This window comes from Peromyscus maniculatus, chromosome 1, assembly GCF_049852395.1.
Source record: "Peromyscus maniculatus bairdii isolate BWxNUB_F1_BW_parent chromosome 1, HU_Pman_BW_mat_3.1, whole genome shotgun sequence".
NCBI lineage: Eukaryota > Metazoa > Chordata > Mammalia > Rodentia > Cricetidae > Peromyscus > Peromyscus maniculatus.
Window position 1 is genome coordinate 158,415,007 of NC_134852.1, and position 23,653 is coordinate 158,438,659.

The 23,653-nt window shown below is 56.8% G+C and overlaps 1 protein-coding gene across 12 annotated transcripts; it reads right to left on the reverse strand.

The window, feature by feature from the left end:
* Window positions 1-50: 50 nt before the first annotated feature.
* Window positions 51-23,577, reverse strand: Pcnx3 (pecanex 3). 12 transcript variants are annotated; one of them, XR_013049096.1, is made up of 35 exons: window positions 23,294-23,577; window positions 22,765-22,952; window positions 22,441-22,540; window positions 22,294-22,333; window positions 22,099-22,194; window positions 20,757-21,884; window positions 20,240-20,363; window positions 19,981-20,156; window positions 19,458-19,551; window positions 18,945-19,080; window positions 16,697-16,857; window positions 15,301-15,454; window positions 15,018-15,050; window positions 14,639-14,810; window positions 14,424-14,534; window positions 14,006-14,097; window positions 13,748-13,857; window positions 13,246-13,351; window positions 13,042-13,134; window positions 12,806-12,956; window positions 10,893-11,037; window positions 10,420-10,597; window positions 9,154-9,262; window positions 8,908-9,037; window positions 8,444-8,502; window positions 8,125-8,340; window positions 7,217-7,470; window positions 2,885-3,115; window positions 2,618-2,721; window positions 2,248-2,395; window positions 1,921-2,151; window positions 1,566-1,840; window positions 1,108-1,241; window positions 729-1,023; window positions 51-652 (listed from the first exon to the last, which is right to left on the reverse strand). XR_013049096.1 is itself a non-coding variant. In XM_076564187.1 (35 exons), the coding sequence occupies exons 1-35, from the start codon at window positions 23,444-23,446 to the stop codon at window positions 458-460; spliced, it is 6,096 nt and encodes a 2,031-aa protein (XP_076420302.1). In that variant the 5' UTR covers window positions 23,447-23,576; the 3' UTR covers window positions 51-457. The 12 variants fall into 12 exon arrangements, 9 of the variants coding, with proteins under 9 accessions (XP_076420302.1, XP_076420309.1, XP_076420289.1 ...); XR_013049097.1 differs by having other exon boundaries at window positions 16,697-16,839; window positions 19,981-20,159; XR_013049098.1 differs by having other exon boundaries at window positions 16,697-16,818; window positions 19,981-20,159; window positions 23,294-23,576.
* Window positions 23,578-23,653: the final 76 nt, after the last annotated feature.

Consider the following 23,653-nt stretch of genomic DNA (forward strand, 5'->3'; position numbering starts at 1 on the left):
TAGCCACCTCTAGCAACCTCACCTAGTCCCACATTAAAGAAACTGCCAACCAAAATCAAAAATAGTGTTATTAATTTGGTGTCTCTGAAGCACAGAGGAGAAAAAAAAAAAGAAAAATGACAAAAGAACGAAGGAAACCACCCTTGCCACATGTCAGGGCCCAGGTCCAGGCTCAAGAGACCAGCCTTGTAGGCAGTACAGGCCCGGGACAGTCAGTCCTGGCCATGGGCTCAAAGAGGGACCAGCCCATGGGTTTGGCTCTTAGGCCTGGCTAGGAGGCTGCTGCCTCAATTTGGGGCATCCAGGCCGTGGGTCAGGGAGAGTCTGGTCACTCAGTTCCGACTCTGCCTGAAGTCGCCAGAGGTCAGGGTGCAGTCGCCAGAGCCAGTCCGTTCTGTGGTGGAGCGGAGTCCGAGTTACTGAGTCCTGGGATGAGATCCAGCAGAGGCCAGGCTGCTCAGTACTGATGCTCCAGCAAGGGCTGGGCAGCTGGGCTCTCTCGCTCCTCAACAGGGACAGGCCAGTCACCCGGGGCGCCGGTGGGTGTGCCACTGTCAGGGGCACTGCTGTCCAAGCAAGGAATGTCTTGGGTTGTTCTGGCGGGGGAGGCCTCAGAACTGACGTCAGGACTGAGGCTGAGGTCTAGAGGGGCCTGTGGAAAGGAAGAGAGGTGAGCAGACAAGCAGACCTGAGCCTCCTGGGATCTCCTCCTCCCGCAGGTCCCTTACCTGAGATTTGGGGGTGCCTCCTTTGGGGCTCCCTGAGGATGGCTCCCCATCAGATCCCCCCAGTCCCTTCCGACCCCCTAGACTCCACTTCCCACTGGGTCCCTCAGAACTGAGGAGACCAGGGCCAGGAGGTCTTGAGGGCCGGGGACCCTCAGTGGGAGCAGGCGAGGCAGGGGGTGGTCCAGGAAGCCGAGGGGGAGGCCACTGCAGCAGGGGAGGGGGCCGCCCATCACCAGAGCCACCAAGGGAAGGCCGTGGCCCCCAGCTGGGACCTGGCGGGAGGGGCTCGCTGCTGCTGCCTGTAGGAGACAGATAAGAGCAAAGGCATCAGCCGGCTACAGCCTCCTCCCCACAGGTCCAGCCAGCTCTGCTTGCTTACCTGCTGTGTTTTCAGGTGTGGGGTGTGCCAAGGGGGGGTTACTGCCGAGGGAGGTCAGGCCGCCTCCCCCACCACAGTCCGAGTCATCCACATTCCCACCGCTATTGCAGCCAGCGCCACAGCCCTTATGAAGTCTGGGTGGAAAAGTAGAGACGCGTCAAAGGGAGACCAGGGCTGAGGCCAGAGGTCTTCCGAGCCCTAGGAAAAGTCAGCTAACAGCCGAGTCTCTGGATTCTCATCTCTCGGGAAATTTTGCTGCCTCGTTTTCAAAGTCTTTTGCTTAAACATTAAAGTCAGCCTTAGGGGGTCGGGTCATCTCTCAGGGTCCAGGCTCACTGACTCCAGAACTTCATCTCTGTGGCCGTGGCAGGAGCTGTTTCCTTCATCCCTCTGTGCCCCTGCCACCCTGGAATCCCAGAGCATCAGGCCCTCAGCAAGAGGTGGCAGCCAGGGCTCACCTCTCCCAGCTGCGCAGGAGCCATCGGGCAATGGCACCCAGGCTGACAGGGCCACCCCACAGCGCCCGCAGCTGGGGGTGGCTGCCAGCCAGAGATGTGGTGAGAGGTGACACGTAGATGGGGTAGCCCAGCGGCTGGTCACAGGAGGAGTTGATCATGTTGCGGAGGGCCTGCTTGGCATTCTGGATGCTGCCCCGCTCCGGGTTGCGGTTTCGAAGGAACACCAGCTCCTGCTGCTGCCCGGCCCAGAGCCCACGCACACACTCTCGGTTTACCTGGGGGGGTCAAACCAAAGTCAGGGCACGGCACCACGGAGGGCCTGGCCTGCAAGGCGGAGTAAGACTACCTGCCCCACCTTAATGACTCGGAAGCTGAGATGGCGCCGGTTGAGCATGATGATCTTGTACTCATCAGAAGCATCGTCCATGACGTGGCGCAGCGCCAGCAGGGAGGGCGTGTTGCTGAGGATGGCACTACGCCAGGCGGGGTCGCCCTCATGTGAGATGACCAGCCGCTCCTCATTGGCCGCAATGGCATCATAGAGGGCTGCCGGTTCCTCATACTCATCAGGAGATGTGAAATGATCCTGGTGGGGAGGAGCGGACAGGAGTCAGGAACTGCTGCCTTAGGGAAAGGCTTCATCCCTCACCTGCCCACTCTGCCTGGGCACACTCCTCCCCACCTGGTGAAGCTTGAGGGCCATGCGAACCCCAGGTGCCACCACTCGGTGAAGCAGGTCCATATCAGCGAAGACCCACTCATCACGCGGGGAGGTGATTCGAAAGTCCCCCTTGAACAGGGCGTGCAGGCCGTAGAGGAAGGGCTCTAGGCTGGGTGGGGAGAAGACATTAGCAACAGGGAGAGAGCCGGAAGGGACTGTTCCCCACCTTGCCAAGGAAGCCAGCCTCTCCCTCACAGCGCAGTGAAGAGTGGGCGAGGCCAGAACTGGTCAGTCTTGTCCGCGTGAGACAAGAAGCACATCCAACAGGAATTTAGAGCTCCTCGGGGAGGGCAGAGGCAGAGCAGAGGCCCAGCTGGCGGTGGGCACTCACCTGGCAGACATGCTGTGTGCGGCTGTCCCCAGGGCTCGGCGACCCAGCACACACAGGCCAAAGCATAGTGTGACCAATGGTGAATTCCAATCCTGGTCCACGGGCTACGGCACAGAGACCCCAGCATGAGCACAGCTCAGTGTGGGACTGAAAACTTGGGGTTGAGGCTGGAGTCTAGACTGACTGTCACTAGGTGTGAGGGGGGTGACCGGGAACCCCAAGTCCTTAGTCTGGGGAGAGGCACATCTAAGGGAGTGGCGGCCTGACCTGGCTGCGCCGAGAGGCACAGTACTGGATCCATTCAAGGTGGACAGCGCAGAAGGACGGGAGCGAGAGGCCCGACAGGCGAAGGTCATAGTCCTCATCAACACTCAGTGAGAAGGTAGGGTCTGAATCAGCGTAGCCAAGGGCTCGCACAGGCCGTAAGGCAGCCGTGATGCCCTCATGGTTCAGCCAGGTCTCCAGCTTTGGAGAGCGGCTCACATAGTAGATGATGCTCTGGGAGAGGAGGGGCAGGAGTCAGGGGTACAGCTCCACCCCAAAACCCCTGCAATGGGGAGAAATCACTCCAGCCTTGAGCTACAATGCTTCCGATGATGCAGCTTCTGCAGCTCAGCTCAGCTCTCTGAAGCTAAGGAGGCACATGACTCCTCTCCTGGGACGAAGAGTAAGAACCAGCAGGAGGCACCACACAGAGTGCTCCCACATTGTAGGCAGATCTGCTCACTGTCCTCTTCTTGCCATTCCTAGAACCCAGCCCATCTGTAAGGGGAATGGAGGCTCACCTAGATGACAGTCTTGCCCAATGTCACCTAAGAGGGAAACTGGGCTGGAATGTGAAGACACTGTGCAACATCTAGCTCTCAGGGCCAGGAAGGTCAGAGACTGAAGGTGTTGCCTACAGCCCAGGGAACCTACAGGACCTGGGTCATGGGTCCCTTTAGACAAATGACTATGACAGACATTAGACCTTCTCTGAGGAAGCCAGAGGCACACACTCTGTACCTCAGTTCAGAGAGTCTGGCTCTTCTTAAGACACCTTGCTGGCCGGGCGAGTGGAGAGCAGCTTTGGGGAGGAGGTAGCTGGTAAAGCTGGGACAGCTGGCAAACCGCGAGGTTATGGGGACTCCATGTGCCACCCTGAGCTGAAGCTGATGGGGTTGGCCTTCTGCCTGGGTAAGTGGTGGGGAACTGCGCCCAAGGTTCACTAAAGCCCAGGGTGCAGCTGGCCATGGACAGGAGCGCTCAGGCAGTAGGCAACCAAGCAGGATAACTGTGTGGGACATTGGGAGGCTGTGCCTGGGCAAAATGGCCAGGGTACAAGCTAGGAGGAACAAACAGCTCCCCAGGTGGAGAACACGGAGTCAGTGAGTGCACAGCAGCACATCTGTGTGTGTCCATCAGATCCCTACACAGATGTGGCTTTGACACAAGTCGATGAGAAGAAGTCTGGTGAGGACTGGCTGCTGACTTCTATCTCACTAAAAGGAAGGAACAGGAGTTGAATAAGGGAGCTTTGGCCTCCAGATTGACCTTCCTGCCTAGAGAGCATCGCTAAAGTCCAGGTACCACCACAGCCCCTGAGAAAAACCCAAAAGCACTGCTTCTGGGTCAGGGAGGAGCTGGCCTGGCACGTGTTAATGAAGTTCATTGTGTTCTATGACATGCCTTCTGAGTGATTCTCAAGATGACACCAAAGTCCAAGACTTCCTAGTAAGAGCTCCTGTCTAGAACATTCTCTGTAGTTGGTTGTACCCAAAATGCTGCCTGGGTACATTTCACTGACCATGCATGAGCCTCAGGACCATGGTGCCTTCCTGCACTTGGCCCACTGCCTATATGAGGTCTGAAAGCTGACTCTTCAGCTGTGATGGGGCCATCACACAGGCGCCATCTTTCCCAAGGTCCACCAAAGAATGCAACCTAACATGGAAAAACTAAGACCTTGAGGATGAGGCTTGGCTGCAGGTGGCTGCAGGTGGCTGCAGGTGGCTGCAGGTGGCCGCAGGTGACTGCAGGTGGCAGGTGGCTCTGTGCCCAGAGACTGTATTTTATTTGTTACCCACTACTAAGTGATGCCCACAGGAAGGGCAAGACATGAGCAGAAATACCGTAGCACAGCCAAAGCTGCATGGGGAGGCAGAGTCTGGTCTGGCCCATCCAGAAGGTCCAAGCAGTGCCGTGGCCTGGGCTCCTGGCGCAGCTGCTACTGCCTGAGCCCTGCCTTGTCCTCCCAAGCTTTACTCCTACATGCCTTTACATGTCTCCAAGCTGCTTCTGCCCAGCTGCTCAGGTACCGAGACTAAGGCAAACTGCATCTTCAGGGGATAGTAAAGCTAGCCAAGGCCAAGCACGTTTCCGTCGGCCAGCCTAAGCCTGACTAGTGCCTGGTGCACAGCAGTCGAGGGCACATACAGGTCTGATAAGAATTGTGGGAAGCAGTGGGGTGGCCTGACAGAAGCTCTCTTCTTCAGAGGCTCAGGAAGGCAGACAGGATCTTGACAGCGGAGTGATCTGGGGTTAGAAATGAAGCTTTGGCCGGGCGGTGGTGGCGCACACCTTTAGTCCCAGCACTACTCTGAGGCAGAGCCAGGCAGACCTCTGTGAGTTCTAGGCCAGCCTGGTCTACAGAGCAAGCTCCAAGACAGGCACCAAAACTACACAGAGAAACCCTCTCTCAAAGAACCAAAAAAGAAAAAAGAAAAAGAAATGAACCTCTGGATTACTTCTGGCCTGCTTCTTGGTGAAGTGGAGAGTGGGCAGAGCCTTACAAACTCTTCCCTAGGAGTGGTTGGGAGGCCAGAAGGAACAGCAGGAATTACGGTTTCTCAGGTTTTCCAACACATGACACTGAAGGATGTCCACAGGGCCTGGGGTAGAGGGACAGACTTGGGTTGTATGAGTCTGCCTTAAAGGGAACCTCATGAGGAAGGCTCATCTAGCCCCAGCAGGTCACCAGTTTCAGGGCAGGTCTTAAGAGCATGTAGGATCTGGACTGTGACCACCAACCCATCAAGGTCTGTGGTGGTTTGGATGAGAATGGCCAGCAGAGGCTCATCTATTTCAATGTCTGGTTCTCAGTTGGTGGACTATTTAGGAAGGACTAGGAGGTGTGGCCTTGTGGAGGAGGTGTGTCACAGGGCTGCGTATCACAGGGTGGGCCATGTGGCTAAGACAGAAGCTCTCAGCCACTGCAAGCCTGCCTCCTACCATGCCCCTGCAAGATGATGTGGACTCAGCCTCCGCAACGCTAAGCAGGCCCTGATCTGGTGCTTTTAGAAGCTGCCTTGGCCATGGTGTCTCTTCCCAGCAACAGAACAATAAGTAGGACACTTGCACAGTGCCCCCTCCTGAGTGTCACAAAGCCTTGTCCGTTCATCCCCAAAGCCTGCGAGCCCCTGCTTCCCAAGGGGTAAACTGAGATAGGACAAGGGAGGCACTGTTCTAGGTCCCTGAAGCCCTACAATTCCCTGCCCAGTGCTCAGTCTCAGTGCTCTCAACAGGTCTCAAGACCCTCCGGCCTGACTCAGAGCCCGAGGCTAAGGCAGTAAAACCTAGTGACTGAGATGCCAGGCCCGAGCCTAGAACCTGGCTCTGTCACCAACCAATGCCGAAGTCCCAACCAATTACTTCACCTCTGCCAACCATTTGTCTACATGTGCATGTGGAGACCAGAAACGACATCAATTATCTTCCTCAATTGCTCTCTACCTTATTTTTGAGTCAAGGTGTCTCACTGAACCTGGAGCTTGCCAATTTGGCTAAACTTACCGGCCAGCCGGCTCCAGAGCTCCTTCTCTATCTGCCTCCTCAGATCTGGGACTACAGGTCAGGCCAATACATCCAGCTTTCTCAGGACTTGAATTCGGTCCTCATCCTTGCATGGCAAGCATCTAACCAGCCCTCTTTGTTGTTGTTTGAGAGTCTCTCATAGTCCTGACTGGCCTTGAATCCTAACCTTCCTGCCTCCCCCTATCAAATGCCTGAGTTACAGCAGGAGCCAGCTCCTATGAGGGGACACCAGAGGCCTCTCCGTGTTTGTGTGGAGTCTATCCAGCTCAGGTGAGATGCCAAGCACAGAGCCCACCTTCAGTGTGCAGTACTGCTGGGGTCCTGGGGCCACCTCACGACGCCCGTCAGCAAGCACCATCACTGGGCAAGGCTGGTGGGCGGCTTTGACTGTTTTGGTTTGGGTACTATGAACCGAGTCTAGGGCCCGAGGCACGCTAGCCATACCTTCAACCACACCCGTAGCCGCAGCTGAGGCCCTGAAGACACCTCAGCCCACTGTCACAGCTGGACCCTCCGACCTGACAGGGGATCCACGACTGTGCTGCCCACCCACCCTCCACACTCGGGGCCGGAAACAGGCCTTCTGGAAGAAGGGGCACCAGGGAGCTCCTACTCGGGGTATCTGTTCACCAAGGCCTCGGTCACCTGCTGTCTGATGGTAGCACTGTGAAGAACGCTTAAACTGAGTCCTATGTTTCTCTTGACCAAAACAGGCTCCCAACACTCCCGACAACAGACAGACAGACTGAGCATGCTCACAGTGGGTGAACTCACTGGTCACTCCCCGGGGAGCAGGCACCCGCCTACCTTGACATAGTAGGTGATGAGGATCTTGCGGAGGTCGAACACCTGCAGCATGGAGGCAGCGTTGTTGTCGCTGATGCTGTAGCCCTCCAGCACGTACTTGCTGGCTGTCACCTCCCAGGCCAGCCAGCGCTGCCCAAAGGCAGCGTTGAAGGACAGGACTCGTGGCAGGTGGCCAGGCTCACAGCAGCAGCAGCCCTCATCTTCCTCCACACCTTCAGTGATGGCCTCCACCTCACGCTGCTGGCAATATGTGCCTGTGGGACAGGGTTGCCCAGTCAGGGCCGCTAGGTAATCCCTACCTGCCCGGCACGTCACTAGACCCACTGCTTCTCAGCTTCCACCCTAAGACACTGAGTAAAGGTTACTAAAAGAATGAGTTAACAAAGAGACCCTTTCTCCTCACAATTTCAACTGACAGAGAGAAATGGGTTCAGTCCCCCCATGTCATAAGGCAAAGATCAAAATTTATAAAGTGCCTTTCTCAAGGTCCTGGTGCTCATGTGCTATGCATGGAGCCTCTCTCTCTGCCCCAGAGACTTGTCTCAAGCTGGCATACAGCACGTATGAGCTCCTGAGAACAAGGAACCAGCTACCCACAATGCTGGCATGGTGCTTGTCAGGCACCCAGTTAAGACCCAGAGCGGGCCGGAAGCTGGCATCAGGGCCCAGGGTCTCAGCTTTCATCCCTGGACTCCCTGTGAGGACAGAGGTGGTGTGTGCCTGTGGCGGGTGTCACTGGACAGTGAGCAGCCAGGGTAGAAAACCCAGGCTCAGGGAAGAAGAGAGCCTTGCCTGAGATTACCAAGAGCTTGACTAGGATCGAGTCTCAACACGATATGAAATGTTGTGTCCCAGCTCAGGCTCTGCTTACTCTGCTCCTCACCCCCCAGCTCAGCTGCGTGGCTCACCCCTGAACTCAAGGCCACGCAGCTGGAAGGTGACGAGGCCATTTCCAACCTCGATGAGGTGCACCAGCGCGTTGAGGTAGTCGGAGGCCAGGACAAAGCAGTCACCGGGGCCATAGTTGCCCCAGCGGCCCAGCACCAAGTCCCCACACAGGGTGTGCTGCAGCGAGCGCGTCAAGTGCTCATAGAAGATGGAGTTGAGGTTGTTGTCATCAGCTCCTGGGACACAAACACACACACACGGGCAAGGGTGTCAGGAAAGAGGGCACCCTCCAGGGGACACCTCACCTGCCTGTAAGCTCCTGGACCAGTGGCTACCCACCTGGGTTCCGGTCCAGCTGTGTCACCAGGCGGGTGTTGGAATGATCCACACGTTTAGTGCTGTTCAGAGAGCAACAATGTATCAGCCAGGGCCGGCAGCCCATCAGCATTCTCTGCCCAGCTTCCATCCTGGTCCTCTCTAAAACACATCCCTGAGCTATGAGCAGATGCCACCTGTAACAGCCCACTGGAGCTGTCAGAGAAGGAGGCCAAGTCCCGGACATAAAGGGACTCACACAGGACCACAAGGAGAGGGAGACCTGGAGAGGAATGGGTTCTAAGGCCAGGCAGCCTCTCTTGAGGCTTTGGCCTGGTACACGTTTGGCCTTTACCAGACTCACTACCTCAAGTATCCCCACTGAGGCCAAGCACCCACACCCTTGCTGTGAGTATCAGAGCCCCTTCCTGGCCAGGACTCCGGGGCCTCATCTTGCTGGTCACCAAATCCTCTCTCGTGAGACTTACTTGTAGTCCCTCTCCCAGAACTTGAGGGGCCTTGCGTAGGACATGATGAAGACGGCACTACCCAGCAGGGGGTTGAGTGGTGTGGAGAAGAGCCCTGAGAGGAGGGCCTGGAGGAACAGCATGGCCGAGTCTGGACGCAGGTCAAGGAGGTGACAGGCACATGGGACCTCCCGCTCCTCCCTCTGCAACCCCAGGCTGCTCTCCACACACACCCCCACCCCCAAAGGACAGCTGGAAGCTGGATACGTGGTACGGCGAAGGGCTGGGCGAAGGCATGGAAGGCTGAGCCCCAGGTGATCTGCCAGGGTGCAATGTAGGTCAGCACAAAACGCAGCTTGTACAGCAGGTCCCACAGCTGCAGGTCATCAAGGCGGAGGGGACAGAACACAGACATGGTCACACACTGTGGTGAGATCTGCCAAACCTCCAGACGCCAGTCCCATGGGATGGACGTCAAGAACTCTCCCAGCCCTTTCTGTCTGGACTTGGCTGGCAACACCTGAACCCACGGGAAGTTCTACCTGGCTCTCAAGAACATTAGCTAGTTAGTCCCATGAGGGCAGCGGGAGCTTCCTATTGCTCTCCCGGGTTCACAGATGGGGAAGGTCCCGTTCAGATAAAGGCAGAGGAGGGAAATGACTCTCAGGTCAGGTTGCTCAGTCACTAATGAGAATTTCAAGAGATGACCCTAGGCCCTAGAAGGGTCTAAGGCAAGTCTGGTAGGCTGGTTTCTAATAGTTCCAGATATTTAAAAGATCACAAGTTTCAGGGCAGCCGGGCTGTAGAGTGAGTTCAGGTGAGCCTACGTAACGTAGTAAGACTCTATCTCAAGAGTCCAAAGAGGGTTAATGTAACAGCTCAGTAGTAGAATGTCTGCCCAGCAGAACCAAAGCCCTGAATTCAAATTCAAGCAAACAAACAAACAAACAAATAAATAAAAGTAGAAGAAGACCTAATATGGAAGCTTGCCAGCAAACAAAAATCAAACTAAGAAAAATAATTAGGGTCCAATTGTGAGTCCCAGGACCATGATAGATGGTAGGTAGACCTTCATGATGATGTGGACAACGGTCCTTTGATCAGTATGACCTGACTGGGGGATCCCATGGCCCAAGAGAATAGCTATACACCCAGGCCCTAGGATATATACTCTCAGCTCTGAACTGGGTTCCGGTGGGGGCTGGTAAAGGGGCGGAGCTCAGAGGCTTCACAACATCCAGGCGACAGGGTCAGGTCTTGACATTGCTGATCCTGAGGAAGCTGGTTGTGAGGTCAGACTGGCCATCAAGTCCCAGGAGGGCCTGATGTAGGTTCCCCCTCAAGCCTCAGTCTGCTCTCTGCAGGGCCAGGTGGAGGAATCCCTTCCACAGACCACTGCAAAGGCCCACAACCGAAGCCACACAAGACGGCAGGGGACAGGCCGCAGGTCCCGGGCACATTCTTTCCCTCTGACACAACATTTCTGCTCTGTCTGCTGGTCAACCTGGAGTCGGGTCAAGGCCGGCGGCTTACCTTGCTGCAGAGCAGGGACATGAGGAAGTAGTCGAGCAGAAAGCCCTGTGAGAGCCGCGGGTAGTCGAAGTGGAAGAGCAGGACGGTGAAGGCCAAGGTCAGGTACTGCTGGGGTGGGCAACAGAAGGCTGAGCGGAGCAGCTTCAGCCCAGCCACAGTCATCAGCAATGCCCGGCAGCTGTGGGTGGGGCAGGCATTCAGACATGGCAGGGCCTTAGGGGGAGCGGGCACAGACACACATCTCTCACCGATAGGTCTGAACGCAACCCTAGGCACCTGCTGGCTGGCGACTAGAACAGTACCCCCGTTTTCTCAGTACCTCTGAATGGAGTGCTGGGGACACAGTTGCTTCAAAGGACAGCTCGTTAAGAGCCGCAGTCCCACTTTGCCTTGCTTAGATACTACCCATTCCTCAGTGGGGTCAATGAGGATGCAGACAGAGAATGGCAGAGAGGGGGGTGAGTGGTCCTCACTAGAGGCAGAATTTGTCTGGATGGCTGACAACCGTGTGGGCATCCACTGTGAGAGCGTTGAGAACCACAGCCGGGTAGATGAGGTACTTCTCCACACACTGCAGGCCAGCATAGAGCTTCTCAAACCACATCACCTGGGCAGCACCTGCAACGGAAAGGCAGGGTGGCTGGCTGACAGCTGGCCCTCCACAGGGCCCACGTGGAGGGACCCAGGGGACGATCCACACAGGGCCAGAAAGCACCCTGAAGACGCTGTGCTGGCCTGGCCTCCTGGAGACTTTGGCTAGTGAGGAGGGAAGACTATGGACAGCTCTGAATGAGGATGAAGAGCCCGGCAGGACAGGGGCTCCACATGCCACTTAGCATGTCACAGGCTTGGGAGTGAGGATGGGGGGACTTTGTTCTGTTTTTACTGTCCATGGAAACAAACCTGATTAAAAAAACAAAATAAGCAAATAAAAAACCTCTTAGAGACCCACCAGAGATAGGCAAAAGTTATGTAGAATAGGCTGAGGGGGTCAAGAGGACCCCAAGCTGCAGGCCCTTCTGAGGGGCAAGCTCTTGGTTTAAGTTAATGAGAGGAGGACAGATGGGGACGCTGGCCCAGGCCAACTGCCCATTGTTTGAGAAAAACAAGCACTACATACAAATAACAAATACGGACTGAGCAGTCCGTGTGGGTATCAACAATTAAAGAACACGGGGCCATGAATTTCAGAGTGAGCAGGAGGATGGGCACGAGGGAGGGCTGGAAGGAAGACAGGAAATGATGTATGATCTCAAAAAATAAAAACTGTTTAAAGAACCATTCAAAAAGGAAAATAAGGGAGGGGTGGCAAAATAGTCAGCCCCCGAACCTGATGAGTTCGAGTCCCAGGGGCACATGGTAGAGAGAACCAACCCCTGGAGGTCGTTCTCTGACCTCCACATGTGTGCAGTGCACACACGCACACACGCACACGCACACACACACACACACAATTCTGTTAATAAAACAGTAAGTAATGTGATCTTTGTATCGCCGGGTGGCGGTGCACTCAGGAGGCAGAGCCAGGCGGATCTCTGTGAGTTTGAGGACAGCCTGGTCTACAGAGCAAGATCCCGGACAGGGACCAAAACTACATGGAGAAACCCTGTCTTGAAAAACAAAATAGACAGACAGACAGACAGATAAAAGTGCACATGTATGGGTGTTTTGCCTGCATGAATATCTGTGCATCCTGTGTATGCAGTGCCTTTGGAGGCCAGAGAGGTCATCAGACCTCCTGGAACAGGAGTAACAGCAGATTGTGAGCCAACACCTGGGTGCTAGGAATCAAACCCAGGTCCTCTGAAAGAGCAGTCAGTGCTCTAACTGCTGAGCCATCTCCCCAGCCCCACCAACCAAGATGTTAGAGGCTAGAGGAGCTTTTTGTTTGTTCTGAGGCAGGATCTCACTATGAACCCCAGTTGGCCTGGAACTCGCTCTGTAGACCAGGCTGGCCTCAAGCTCACAGATTTCCACAGATTTCCTGCTTTCGCCTCCTGAGTGCTGGGATAAAAGGCGTGGACCATGTAGAACATTTTAAAATATAGCCTGGAAGATTTTTTTAGAAAATACTGCCAGCAACAGGCACTCAACGGCTCTGACGCACGGGTGGCGATTCAGGGTTTGAAATCCGTTTTGAAAGTGTTGGAATTCCTCTGCTGTTAGCGACAGCAGGGAGGCAGGCCAGGGGCGGTGCCGGTTCAGAGTGCAGCAGAAACCGCACCAGGCCAGGGAAATAGTAGGCGCAGAGGGCAGAGGGCAGGATGGGCAGCAGGTGCCCTCTGCTGACACCCTCGGCCCAGAGGACCCCACTTCTCATCACATTGTTCCCCGACCAGACTCTTGCAGCCCGGGCACCCGGAAGAAGGGAGCAGGCGGCACTCACCCCGGACTTCATACTGGCTGTATTCCAGCGGCTTCAGCACAGGCTGTGAGAGGCAGAACCAGGGCAGCTGTTTGCGGAGCTGGGGCAGCAGGTAGTGTGTGAAGAAGCCCACAGCCCCCGCCAGTGCGTACAACACAAAGCCCAGCACCGACTGTAGGAGGGAGAGGACAGAGGATCAACTCGGGCCCAGCAGGCTCTTACCAGAACCAAGAGGGGGTGACTTTCACCACACAAACCTTCAGGGCAATGAAGACGGTGCTGGCACTGATGGCAAAGGTGAGCACGGCGATCACCATACACATCACCAGGTCGGAGTGCAGGACCTCACGCTGCAGAGCCAGGAGACACAGCCTGACTGCCTGCTGCGTGGGTCACATGCCCCCCAGCCCCAGACCGGCCAGAGTTCCATACCCGGCACCCTCATCATTCCCATCCCTCACCACCGACTGGCGCATCTTCTCTGGCAGCGGGTCTGGGGGCTCTGCCCGGGCAGTCTCTAGGCTCCGCTCCTCCAGCTCAGGGAAGAGCTTACTCCGGACTAGAGACCTGGAGGGAAGAAGAGTCAGAGACCAAGGCAGGCGCTACTGTCCCTTCCTTACACAGATTCTGTCAGTCCCAGGCACATGCACTGACCGCCCAAGTCCCAGGCACGCACGCGCGCGCACACACACACACACACACACACACACACACACACACACACACTCAAGGGTACACATGTATACACACAGACAGGCACATGCACGCGCACACACGCGCACACACATGCACACGCGCGCGCACACACACACACACACACTCAAGGGTACACATGTATGCACACAGACAGGCACATGCACACGCGCGCGCGCGCGCGCGCGCGCACACACACACACACACACACACACACACACACTCAAGGGTACACGTGTATGCACACAGACAGGCACGTGCAGCACCCACCAGAGCACAGTGGGGTCACTGCTCTGCCGGCTTAGATGGTAGGACAATGCCACCAGGAGGCCACAGAAGACTGAGAAGAGGACAGGGACGTGCTGCTCCGGCCAAGGTGTCTAAAGGAAAGAACCCATGCTGGTGAAGAGAAGTATTGGAAGAGACACTGGGTGTCCCAGTGAGAAGCCACTGCTGAACTCCATTCACAGCCCTGTCCCAACAACCCCACAGGGCTCAGCATGCCCAGGCCCCCCAGGCCAGCACTACCTTAATGGCCCCAAGGCAGAAGCCGTAGAGCAGGGCAGCAGCCAGCAGGCTCCGGGTGAGGCTGAAGACCGCAGTGAGCGGGCTGGTGGCGGCTGGGAGCAGGGAGAAGTAGGTAAAGCCCAGCCCTGGCCTCTGGGCAGCTCCAACTCACCCCGTCCCACTGCTCCTCAATTCCCACAAGACCTCCCAGGACACCACCCTCCTCCAAGAGGCTCTCCGAGTTTCTAGTGTTCTGGGCTGAACCCACTTGCCTGGGGAAGGGAGACGAAGGAGGAGGAGAGGGAAAAAAAGAGAAAAGGAAGCACAGGGCCCTTGCAGCCACGATATGGATGCAGGGAAGGCTCTCGAAGAACTCCAGCTGTAGCCCCAATCTGTGGGTGGACCCTCCTGGCCCCTAAGCCACCTGTGGGCACAATACCTGTGCCTCCAAAGCCGTGCATGTCTATCTGCTCCAGGAGGTACATGAGGCAGGTGTTGACCTGGGGCAGGAGGCCCAGGAGGAAGACGAACGGAAAGCATAAGGTGAACACTGTTCAAAAGGGGGAGTGAAGGCCCAGTCAGTCTACCACCCTCCCCCCCAGCCCACCCTCCAGACTCACTCCCTTGGGTCACCCTTGCCCTGCCCTGCCTCACCAGTGGCCACGTCTCGGGCACAGAAGAAGAAAGAGGCAGAGAAGAGCGTGAGGCCGTAGAGAGAGACGGGTGGGAAGGGCTGAGCTGTGCCCAGGGCATCCAGCAGCCAGATGAGCAGACAGCAGATGCAGAAGTAGACGGGCCGGCTGTACGCAATCACCCAGTTGTGGCCCTAGGGAGTGGGCCAGTGAGGAACTGGGCATTCCCACTGACCACCCTGCTGGCACGTGCACATATTCAACACGCCCAGAGTTGGCTACTTCCAAGCTGGGAAGCTGGGGAGACGGGGCAGAGCGGGGAGTAAGGGAGCCCTGCCCCTCCCCCACCATGGCCTTGCACTGAGGCCTTCCGGCCAGAGCAATGCCTCACAGGTACTCACATGCATGGGAGATGCCGCATCGGGCTGCACACTCTGGAAGAGACAGGGTTGTGTTGGCACCAAGAACCAAAGGGTTGTGTGTGCCCATACAAGAACCAAAGCACTGAGAGCTGCCCAGCCCCACCACTGGGCAGTAGTAAGTGACCAAGGCAGGACCCTGTTCTTGTCAGATGGTGACTGGCTACCAGGGACCTTAATCAGATTATCTATACCTCCCCTCAGACCTGGAACAAGGGAAAGGGGCGGCCCAGGAAAGCTGTGGGTTCAGGGAGCCAGGTCTGACCTTGAGCAGGGAGTACTGACAGGAGGCGATGACCAGGCAGAACTGAAAGACCCAGATGTCAGTGAAGAAGCCTTTGAGCAGCAACAGGTATCCCAGGAAGGCAACCAGGCTGCTCAGTCCAACGCCAAAAATGTTCTCCATTATCCCCCTCGTCCTACAAAGAAATGGGAGTCAGGGCAGGGCTTCCCACCCCCGTTTCTAAGAAGAGTTGGGGAGACAGGACTCTGTCCTAAAGATCCACCTCTGGGCCTCTGAAAAGCTAAACTTCTGACCTCACAGGAAAGAGACCAGGTGACATTTGCTCTCAAAAACCATCTTGTTGGGTCACTGGCTGTATCCACTTCCTGTCCATGCTGACATGAGTTACAGTGTGCACACAGCAGGAGCGCCATGGTGTGTACACGGGCAGTATCCTACGTTCCCCAGTTGCAGGCTGAAACAAGGGGGAGAGGCAGGAAACCAGCCTGGGGGATCAGGCCCAACTCCTTGATGGCAAACAAAGGTCCTTTGACTTCATCTTTCTGGCCTTTGTTTCCCCTCTGAACATGGGAAAGTTTTGGCTTTTTTAAATAATTAAAATATCTATCGATTTATTTATATTTTATGTATGAGTGCTCTGCATGTACACCTGCACATCAGAAGAGGGCATCATATCCTATTACAGATGGTTGTGAGCCACCATGTGGTTGCTGGGAATTGAACTCAGGACCTCTCGAAGAGCAGCCAGTGCTCTTAACCACTGAGCCATCTCTCCAGCCCCCAGGAAAGGTTTTTGAGGCAATCAAGTTTATGAACCTATTTAGGTTACAGCACTCAGGCAAACAGAATAGAAGGAAAGAAAAACCTGATCCTGGAAAGGGAGAACAGTAAGGAGTCATTCATTTTGAGAAAGGTTTGGAAGGAAGGGTAGCCCTGTACCCCAAGCCCTTTGTACTCCAGAGGAGCCTAAAGACACCCACTGCAGTCAGGAGTGGTGCTTCAGGACTCTAGTTCTAGAACGTTCAAGGTTGAGGCAGAAGGATCACTGGAGGTCTGGACCAGCCTGGATTACAGAGTGAATTTCAGGCCAGTCTAGGCTACAAACAAGACCTTGTCTCAAAAACAGAAACCAAGCCAGGTACAGCAGTGCACACCTGTAACCTCAGCATGGCAGGTGGAAACAAGATGACCAGGAGTTCAAGGCTAGCCTCAGCTACATATCGAATCTGAACCCAGCCTGGTTTATGAAACCCTTTCTTAAAAACCCAAAACAACAACAACAAAAATCCAACACAGCCTCCAGCAACTGCGCCATTCAGGACCTCTGACAGCATGGCCATCTCAACAGGTTCCGAGTTTGGAAGAGCAGAGTCCCAGCACTTTCTGGGGTTAGTAAACAATGACTGCAGGTACTCACCGGTCCAACAGAGCCAGCAGGGCCAGCCGCTCATAGCGCACAGAGGTCCAACGGCCGGGAAGGAACCAGTACTTATAGCTGTGCTGGGCCCGGGGCGGCGCCTCCTCCATCAGCGTCTGCTCCTGGGAGTCGTGCAGGGAGTCCTGGTCCAGCAGGTCAAACTGCAGTCCCCACAGCCGCGGCCATCAGCCCCCACCCCCACGATCTATCATCATCCCTCCCCCAACACACTGGTCAGATGACTGAGCATGTACTGTAGCACACGAGGTCACACTGTCTAGTGGCCCTATGGCCTGCTCTGACTCTCAATCAGAAGGGCTTGCTCCTAGCTCTAGGTTCCTAGGACACAGCTGAATTGTTGTTACAGGCTGCCAGGTGCCAGAGTCACCAAATCTTATGTCCATCTTCCCCACTCAGGCAGACTCTTCAGTGAAGTCTACTTTGTCCTTCAGGACCTCGCACAAATGGTATCTCCTTCAACATGGAGCCACTATGGTCACTGGGACAACCCATTCAGGAGCACAGACCACCTGAGGACAGACCAGAGCTGTGTGTCCCAGAGAAAAGTACTTAGCTTCTTTAGGCTGGTGTACACTTCCTTCAACAAGTGTTAATCAGTTGTCGGGATGGCTCAGAGGGTAAGAGCACTTGCCACACAAGCCTGACAGCCTGAGTTCAGTCCCTGAACTCCAGGGTGGATAGAGAACACTGACTCCTTCACATGGACACTGTGATATGCCTGTACGAGTGTGCATGCGTACACACATCCACATATACCCAGAGAGAGAAAGACAGACACACACACACATATAAACATACACACACACACACACATCCAGAGAGAAAGACAGACACACACCCAGAGAAAGACGGACAGACACACACCCAGAGAAAGACAGACAGACGGACACACACACCCAGATACCCAGACAGGCAGACAGACAGAAAGACAGATGGACACACACACACACATACCCAGATACCCAGACAGACAGACAGACAGACACACACACACACACACACACACACACACCCAGATACCCAGACAGACAGACAGACAGACAGACAGACACACACACACACACACACACACACACACACACACACGGGAGGCAGGGGAAGAGGGGCAGGCATGCAAACACACACAGCATCTGCAGGATACAATGGAGACCCGAAGATGCACAGCTCTGCCCATAAACGACAAGCACACAGACAGCAAGCCTGCTGCTGCCACCGCCTCTACACAATGGTTCCATAAAATGAATGAGTCACGAAAAGGTAGCCAGGCTGGCAGCAATGACCTATAATCCTAGGTACTTGGGAAGCTGAGGCAGGAGAATCCCAAATTCAAGGCCTACCTGTGCTACAGAGTGAGGTTTAAGGCCAACCTAATCAACTTAGTGAAATCCTGTCTCAAGATAAATAATAATAATAATAAGAGAGGGCTGGGAAAACAGCCTGGTGATAGAATGTTTGCCCAGCATTCAATCCCCATTGTCTCGCACAAACTGGCACATGGCGGATTCTAGCAGTGCTCAAGGTCCATCTGTGATCTTAGGTGTTAAGCATTTTGAGTTAGTCCTTTTAGGACTATTCTCTGAACTCTGCGAACACGTTTGGGTGGTGTTTTGTTTCAATCTGAGTGTGTATGTATTTTAATAGGCACAGGATCCCACTTTGTCCTCGAGGCTGGCCTTCCACTCTCGGGCTCGTGTGGGACTCCTGTCTCAGTCTCTGGAGAAGCTGGGACAATAGCTGAGGTCATGTTCTATGCATTCTTAGTGCTTCTGTTACTACTGGCATGACTGTGGAAGTGATAACCGATCAGCAGTCAAGGAGGACACTATCACTAACCATGTGTGATGAGGTGCATTAACAGGTAACCTCAGGCAATCAGTCACACTTGGAGACTGCCAGGCACAGGACAAACCGAACTGCCACTTGGCAAGTCTCTCTGTGAAGCATCCATTACCCCGCTAGCTGCTCCACTCTAGGGCCAGAGAGGGACACAGCAGACACGTTCCCCAAGTAAGGAAACGTGAGACTTCAGAGGTATTCACCCCAAGTCTGTGCAACCTCTGCCAAGCCATTAAAGATGGGGACACAGCGGCACCCCAAGCTCTTCCTGAGGGTAATCTATCCCTCCTGGGATGCCCGGGCAGGCTATCTACCCAGGCCAGACTTAGTCCTCTGCTTACACGCACCCTGTCCCCTTCCCTCCACACGGCCTTTCAAAGCTGCTCCTCACCTCTGGGATCTCCAGGGGCACCCTGCGCACCTGCATGCCCTGAAGAACCACCGGCCTGGGCTGCAGCAGGTTCAGACCCCCTGGGGCTTCAGGCACGTCAGCCGAGTGGAAGCTGGAGGAGTGTGAGTGACGGTCCCTGTGGGCACAGCAGTGAGGGTGAGGGCTGTGGGCAAACCCGCGACTTGGTGAGACGGAAACCAAGGCCAGGCCAGGGGGGTGCCTGCCCCATGGCTGGGACCTCCAAGGGGCAAGAACACCGGGGTCAGAAGAAGGGAGACAGTACAAGTGCCCCTCTTGCAGGCCCTGGCCGGCCTGTGAAAGATGCACTTCCTCCGCCCTCCCCCCAGGAAGCCAGGACTATGCTTCCTAGACTTGGAAGCCTGGCGGACGGCATGTCCCAGCCTCCTCCTCACCTTCCCCTCCCGGGCTTGTGCTGCCCACCACAGCAAGAACACTAGGTTCAGGTGCTCCCCAGAAACACAGCCTACCAGGCCTCCCAGCCTAGAGACTCACCAGGCTCCATTGGCTGCCTGCTCCCCTGGCTGTCCCACGACGGGGTTCTCGTAACCACCTCCAGCTAGGCCAAAGGTATACGACCGCCGCACACCTGGGACAGAGGCACAGCAGCACTGTCAGGGACGGATCTAACTGGGCGTCAGGGCCAGCGAACGAGGAGGAGCCCTGGGGTATGTCCCCTGCCGGGACAGCCCAGCCCTGGGGACCAAGTGTTAGACAGGAAGGGACCTAAAGATCCAAAGCCTGGGCCCTGTGGTCAGCCTGCCTCGGACCTGGCTCTGTTCTACCACTAGCTCAGCCTGTGGCTTCAGGTGTGCCTTGGCTTCCTCATCCGCAGAGCAGGGATGCTGACACCCACACCTCAGAGATGCTGCAAGGGTGACATTGGGCAGCCCAGGTCAAGCACTTGCCACAGAGCCAAGGGAGGACTCATGGACCACCAGTGCTGTGGGTGAGTGTGGAGCCAGCGATGTTGTGGGAAGCACCGGGGACATGCTGGGCCGGCTTGGGCAGGGCTTACCGCTCTCGTCGTAGAAATAGTGCACAGCACCCTCGGAGGTGTCATCAAAATTGCTGGCTTCGTGGACGTTGGGGCCGGCTCGGGTGAGCAGCAGGGAAGAGGCGAAGTGCAGAGCGGAGGGCAGAGTCAGTGCCCGGGAGTGGGAGGCAGCCCGGCCCCGCTGAGTCTCCTGCAGGCTGCTGGACAGCAGAAGCCCTAAGTCAGCACCAGGAGGAGGCGGCCGGCCCCTCTGCCCTGCAGCGAGGGGGCAGATGCTCACCTGGGTGGTGAGCCCATGACAGAGGCTGGAGGGGTGGGGTTACTGCCTGCATTGTGTCGTCTCCGGATAGCCTGAGCTCGCCTCACGTTGCTCGTGCATTCCCGCTGACCTGTGTCCTCGGGTGCTGCCCAGAAAGAAGCCCCAAGCGTAAGTGACAGGCTTGGCTGGGCCGGGGTCAGGACAGGTGCTCCAGCATGGAGTAAAGGTTAGACTTAGTACAGTAACATGTGGTCTCAGGAACCCTGCCAGGGCATCAGTGGCCGTCCGTGCCTGAGCTTTCTCGTCTAGAAGCAAGGAGGACAATGATCTGGCCTGCCCCGCTGGTGGGCAGATGGAGAAGTGTGGTAGATGATGTCCTCAGGGAACAGACGCTCAGGTGCTCACTGAGCTACCATTCTTAACCACTAAATCCACATCCATCTGCCTCCTGACATGGAGGCCAAGCTGATGCTGACTAGGTCTGCTGCAGCCAGCCCTTTCCCCAAGCTCGACCCTCACCCCTGGGGCCCACACTCACCTCCCCCCACAGCACCTTCCTCCTGCAGCTCCCCGCGCCAGCCAGGCTGGTTGGCAGCAGGTCCCCGCCGGGCTTCAGCCGGCAGCACAGCAGGCTCGCCGGCAGCCAGCTCCACTCCGGGCTGGGCTTCCAGCTCCGCCTTGGAGCCAGCCAGGGGGGCTCTCAGGACATCTCCGCCTGCCCCATCCATGCTCAGCACGCGGGCGTGAGTTTTGCCGCTGGCAGTACTGGGAGTCCGCTGGGTCCCATATGGTCGCTTAGGGGGCACAGCCGTTCCTTCTTCAGCCCCATGAGGGGCCCGCCGCTTCCGGGGACCCCCTGCTGCACCCCGGGAGCTCTCAGGGGAGTAGCACGAAGTAGATGAGGAGCTGTCAGTACTGTAGCGGCGCTGAGACCGGAGACTGGACGCTGGGCTCAGCTCACTACCTTCGCTGGTGTCTTCATCTTCAAAGAAGCCCGGACCCTCAAGCAAGGGCCGTCGTGGGGCACGGCCGGGCGGAGAGTGTCCTCGCGTGGGGGGCCGCCGTTTGTGCGGCCGAAGCAGGGCCAAGTCCTTGGGCCGTACAACCAGGAGCGGCTCGGCTTGGCCCGGTGGCGTCCCTGCTCCAACGACTGTGTCAAAGGAGCGGAGTGTGTCGTCGGAGGGGACCCCAGCATCTGGGGAGGCAGGCAGCTCAGCCTCCGAGGGGGGGTCGGTGTCGCTGCCCTCAGGGGCACGTCCACCAGGGGGGCTGTCCAGGTGTGTGGAGTTGGTCTTCTCACTCTTGAAGCTGCTCAGGGTCTCCCTGTCGGTGCCGCTGAAGCAGGAGTCTGAAGAGCCAGCTTTCTGGGGGGTGGGGTCGCCTGAGCCCCGCCGGTCCAGGGGCTGGTAGCCTCCAGTTCCTCGACACTGTTCCCGCCGACTGCTGGTCCTCACCAGGGCCCGGTCAGGCCGGGTCAGGGTCAGGAAGCTCTTGCTTAGCTCCTGGCTGAGGCTCCCCTTCAGTAAGGGGCTCATGGGAGTGTCTGCCACACTGCTCCCGCCCCAGGGAACACCGTCTGCAGCCAGGGGAGAGCGCTCCGAAGAGTCCGTGCTGGGGAGGGAGGGGTCTGGGACAGCCCCTGGGGGTGTCTGGGGAAGGTCTCCAACTGTCGGAAGAAAGGAAGATGGGATGAGAGAGGGTATGTGGCAAAGGCAACTGGTGGATAAGGGGACCTCACAACCTCTATTTTCCCAAGGGTACGACCAGGAGGGGAACACCAGGGGGGTCCCATCCAGGAGCAACGTAGCCAAAGTTGGGATGAGACAAACACAAGCCGTGAGGTATTCCTGACAGACCCCCGCCCTACTGTGTGCACTCACTCAGTTTCTCTTGAGAGCTGAGCTTGAGCATCTCTCGATCGGCAGAGGTCACAATCACATTGTTGCTGCCCTGCTCCCGTACCAGCTCCTTGATGTCTATAACCACAGCACCAAGATTGTCACCAGGGCCCTGGGGTCCTCTATGTCCTCCTGTTCCACACTACCATAAGCCAGCCCCGAACAGCAGCCACCTACCTCTGAGGGGCCCAGAATCCTCCATCCGGGGCAGCAGTTCCTGGTAAGACAGGAGAGAGAACACCAATGAACAAAGAGAGCAAGAAGCCGGCTTGGCGCTGGCCCCCAGGACAGCAGCGAGACGAGTCCGAGACTCGGCCGACTCACCGAAACCTGGTTGAAGCCAAACACGGAATGCTGGGAACTGCAGCGTACCGGGGGTGTGGAGCTCACTTTCCGGAAGACTGTCATCTCCACACCGGGGTCCCTGCAGCAGAGAGAAGAGCTGAGCGTGAGCTCTCAGCTAATCTCTCTTCACTGTTTCTCACCATCCTTAACGCTCCTTCCTCTCCTCAAGGCTCCCTCTTACAGCTCTAAGACTGACTGCAGGCAGTGCTCGGAGCCAACATCTCCTCGGCCCTCTCGAACTTCCGAGACACAGACACGACACAGAGACACGACACTCACTGGGGCAGCCGTTGCCCTACCCACCTGGGAAGACTGTTGTCGCCCTGGGCAGCCTCTTCTTCCTGCTCCCCCATGGTAGAGTTACGTTTCTCCACAATCTCACCCTGGTCAAACATGGCGTGCAGGCGATAGTTCACAGTCTTGATGGTCGCAAAGATGACAGCTACCACCAGGCAGTACACTCCGGCCACCATCAAGCTGGGGGGCAGGACCTGGAGGTGACAGTTAAGTCAGGTCCCCTCTCACAGAAGCACGCTCCCTTGAGGGTGCACCTGCAACCACCGCCATGGCTAGGATTCACCAGTTTACAAACTTCGTCACCCCTCACGCGGCAGTACAAAGACCCCGTTAGGAGCAGTTTTCTGTTTAACCGGAGAAACAGATTCAAGGAGGCACTCAAGGTAACCCTACGTAGGAAAGACTTGGTCTTCCCTCTACACACGCCCAGACTCCACGGTGACCAGTCTCACTCTAACACCCCAGGGCTCAAGACACGGGGCCCATCCCTGCCGGGCTGCCCTCCCTCTCCCACAGGTGGTGGCAGGGCTCTCACCATGTACAGCAAGAAGGGAAAGATGAGCAAGAAGATCCACACATAAAGATGGAAGCAGTTGGAGAAGGTGCTCTGATGCGGATCGAAGAACCAACCTCCAGTGAGCGAGGCCCACACCCCCTGGCGCAGGATCTGCAACACCTGAGACCCCATGGCCCAGCCGCTGCTGCGCACGCCCTCCTCCCGGGACCCTCATGGGGGCGGCCCCCGGCCCATGCCCCGCCTGGCGCCCGAGGGTCCCGGGATCTGATCGAGGGCTCACGCCATGGCCTCCCCCAGCGGGGGAGGGGATCGGAGGGGCGCGGGCGCGGGCAGGGGGCGGGGCCGGCCCAGGCCGTCAGCCGGATCAGGCCGGGATCC

What these genes read in the sequence shown, in the direction of transcription:
- Pcnx3 (XM_076564168.1), bottom strand. Translation starts at nt 23,446, where the DNA reads ATGGGGTCTCAGGTGTTGCAGATCCTGCGCCAGGGGGTGTGGGCCTCG. An exon ending in TCATCACCTACTATGTCAAG is followed by an intron (nt 3,116 to 7,216) that starts GTAGGCGGGTGC and finishes CTCCTCTCCCAG; the next exon opens with AGCATCATCTACTATGTGAG. An exon ending in GTGCCTCTCGGCGCAGCCAG is followed by an intron (nt 2,722 to 2,884) that starts GTCAGGCCGCCA and finishes TCTGTGCCGTAG; the next exon opens with CCCGTGGACCAGGATTGGAA.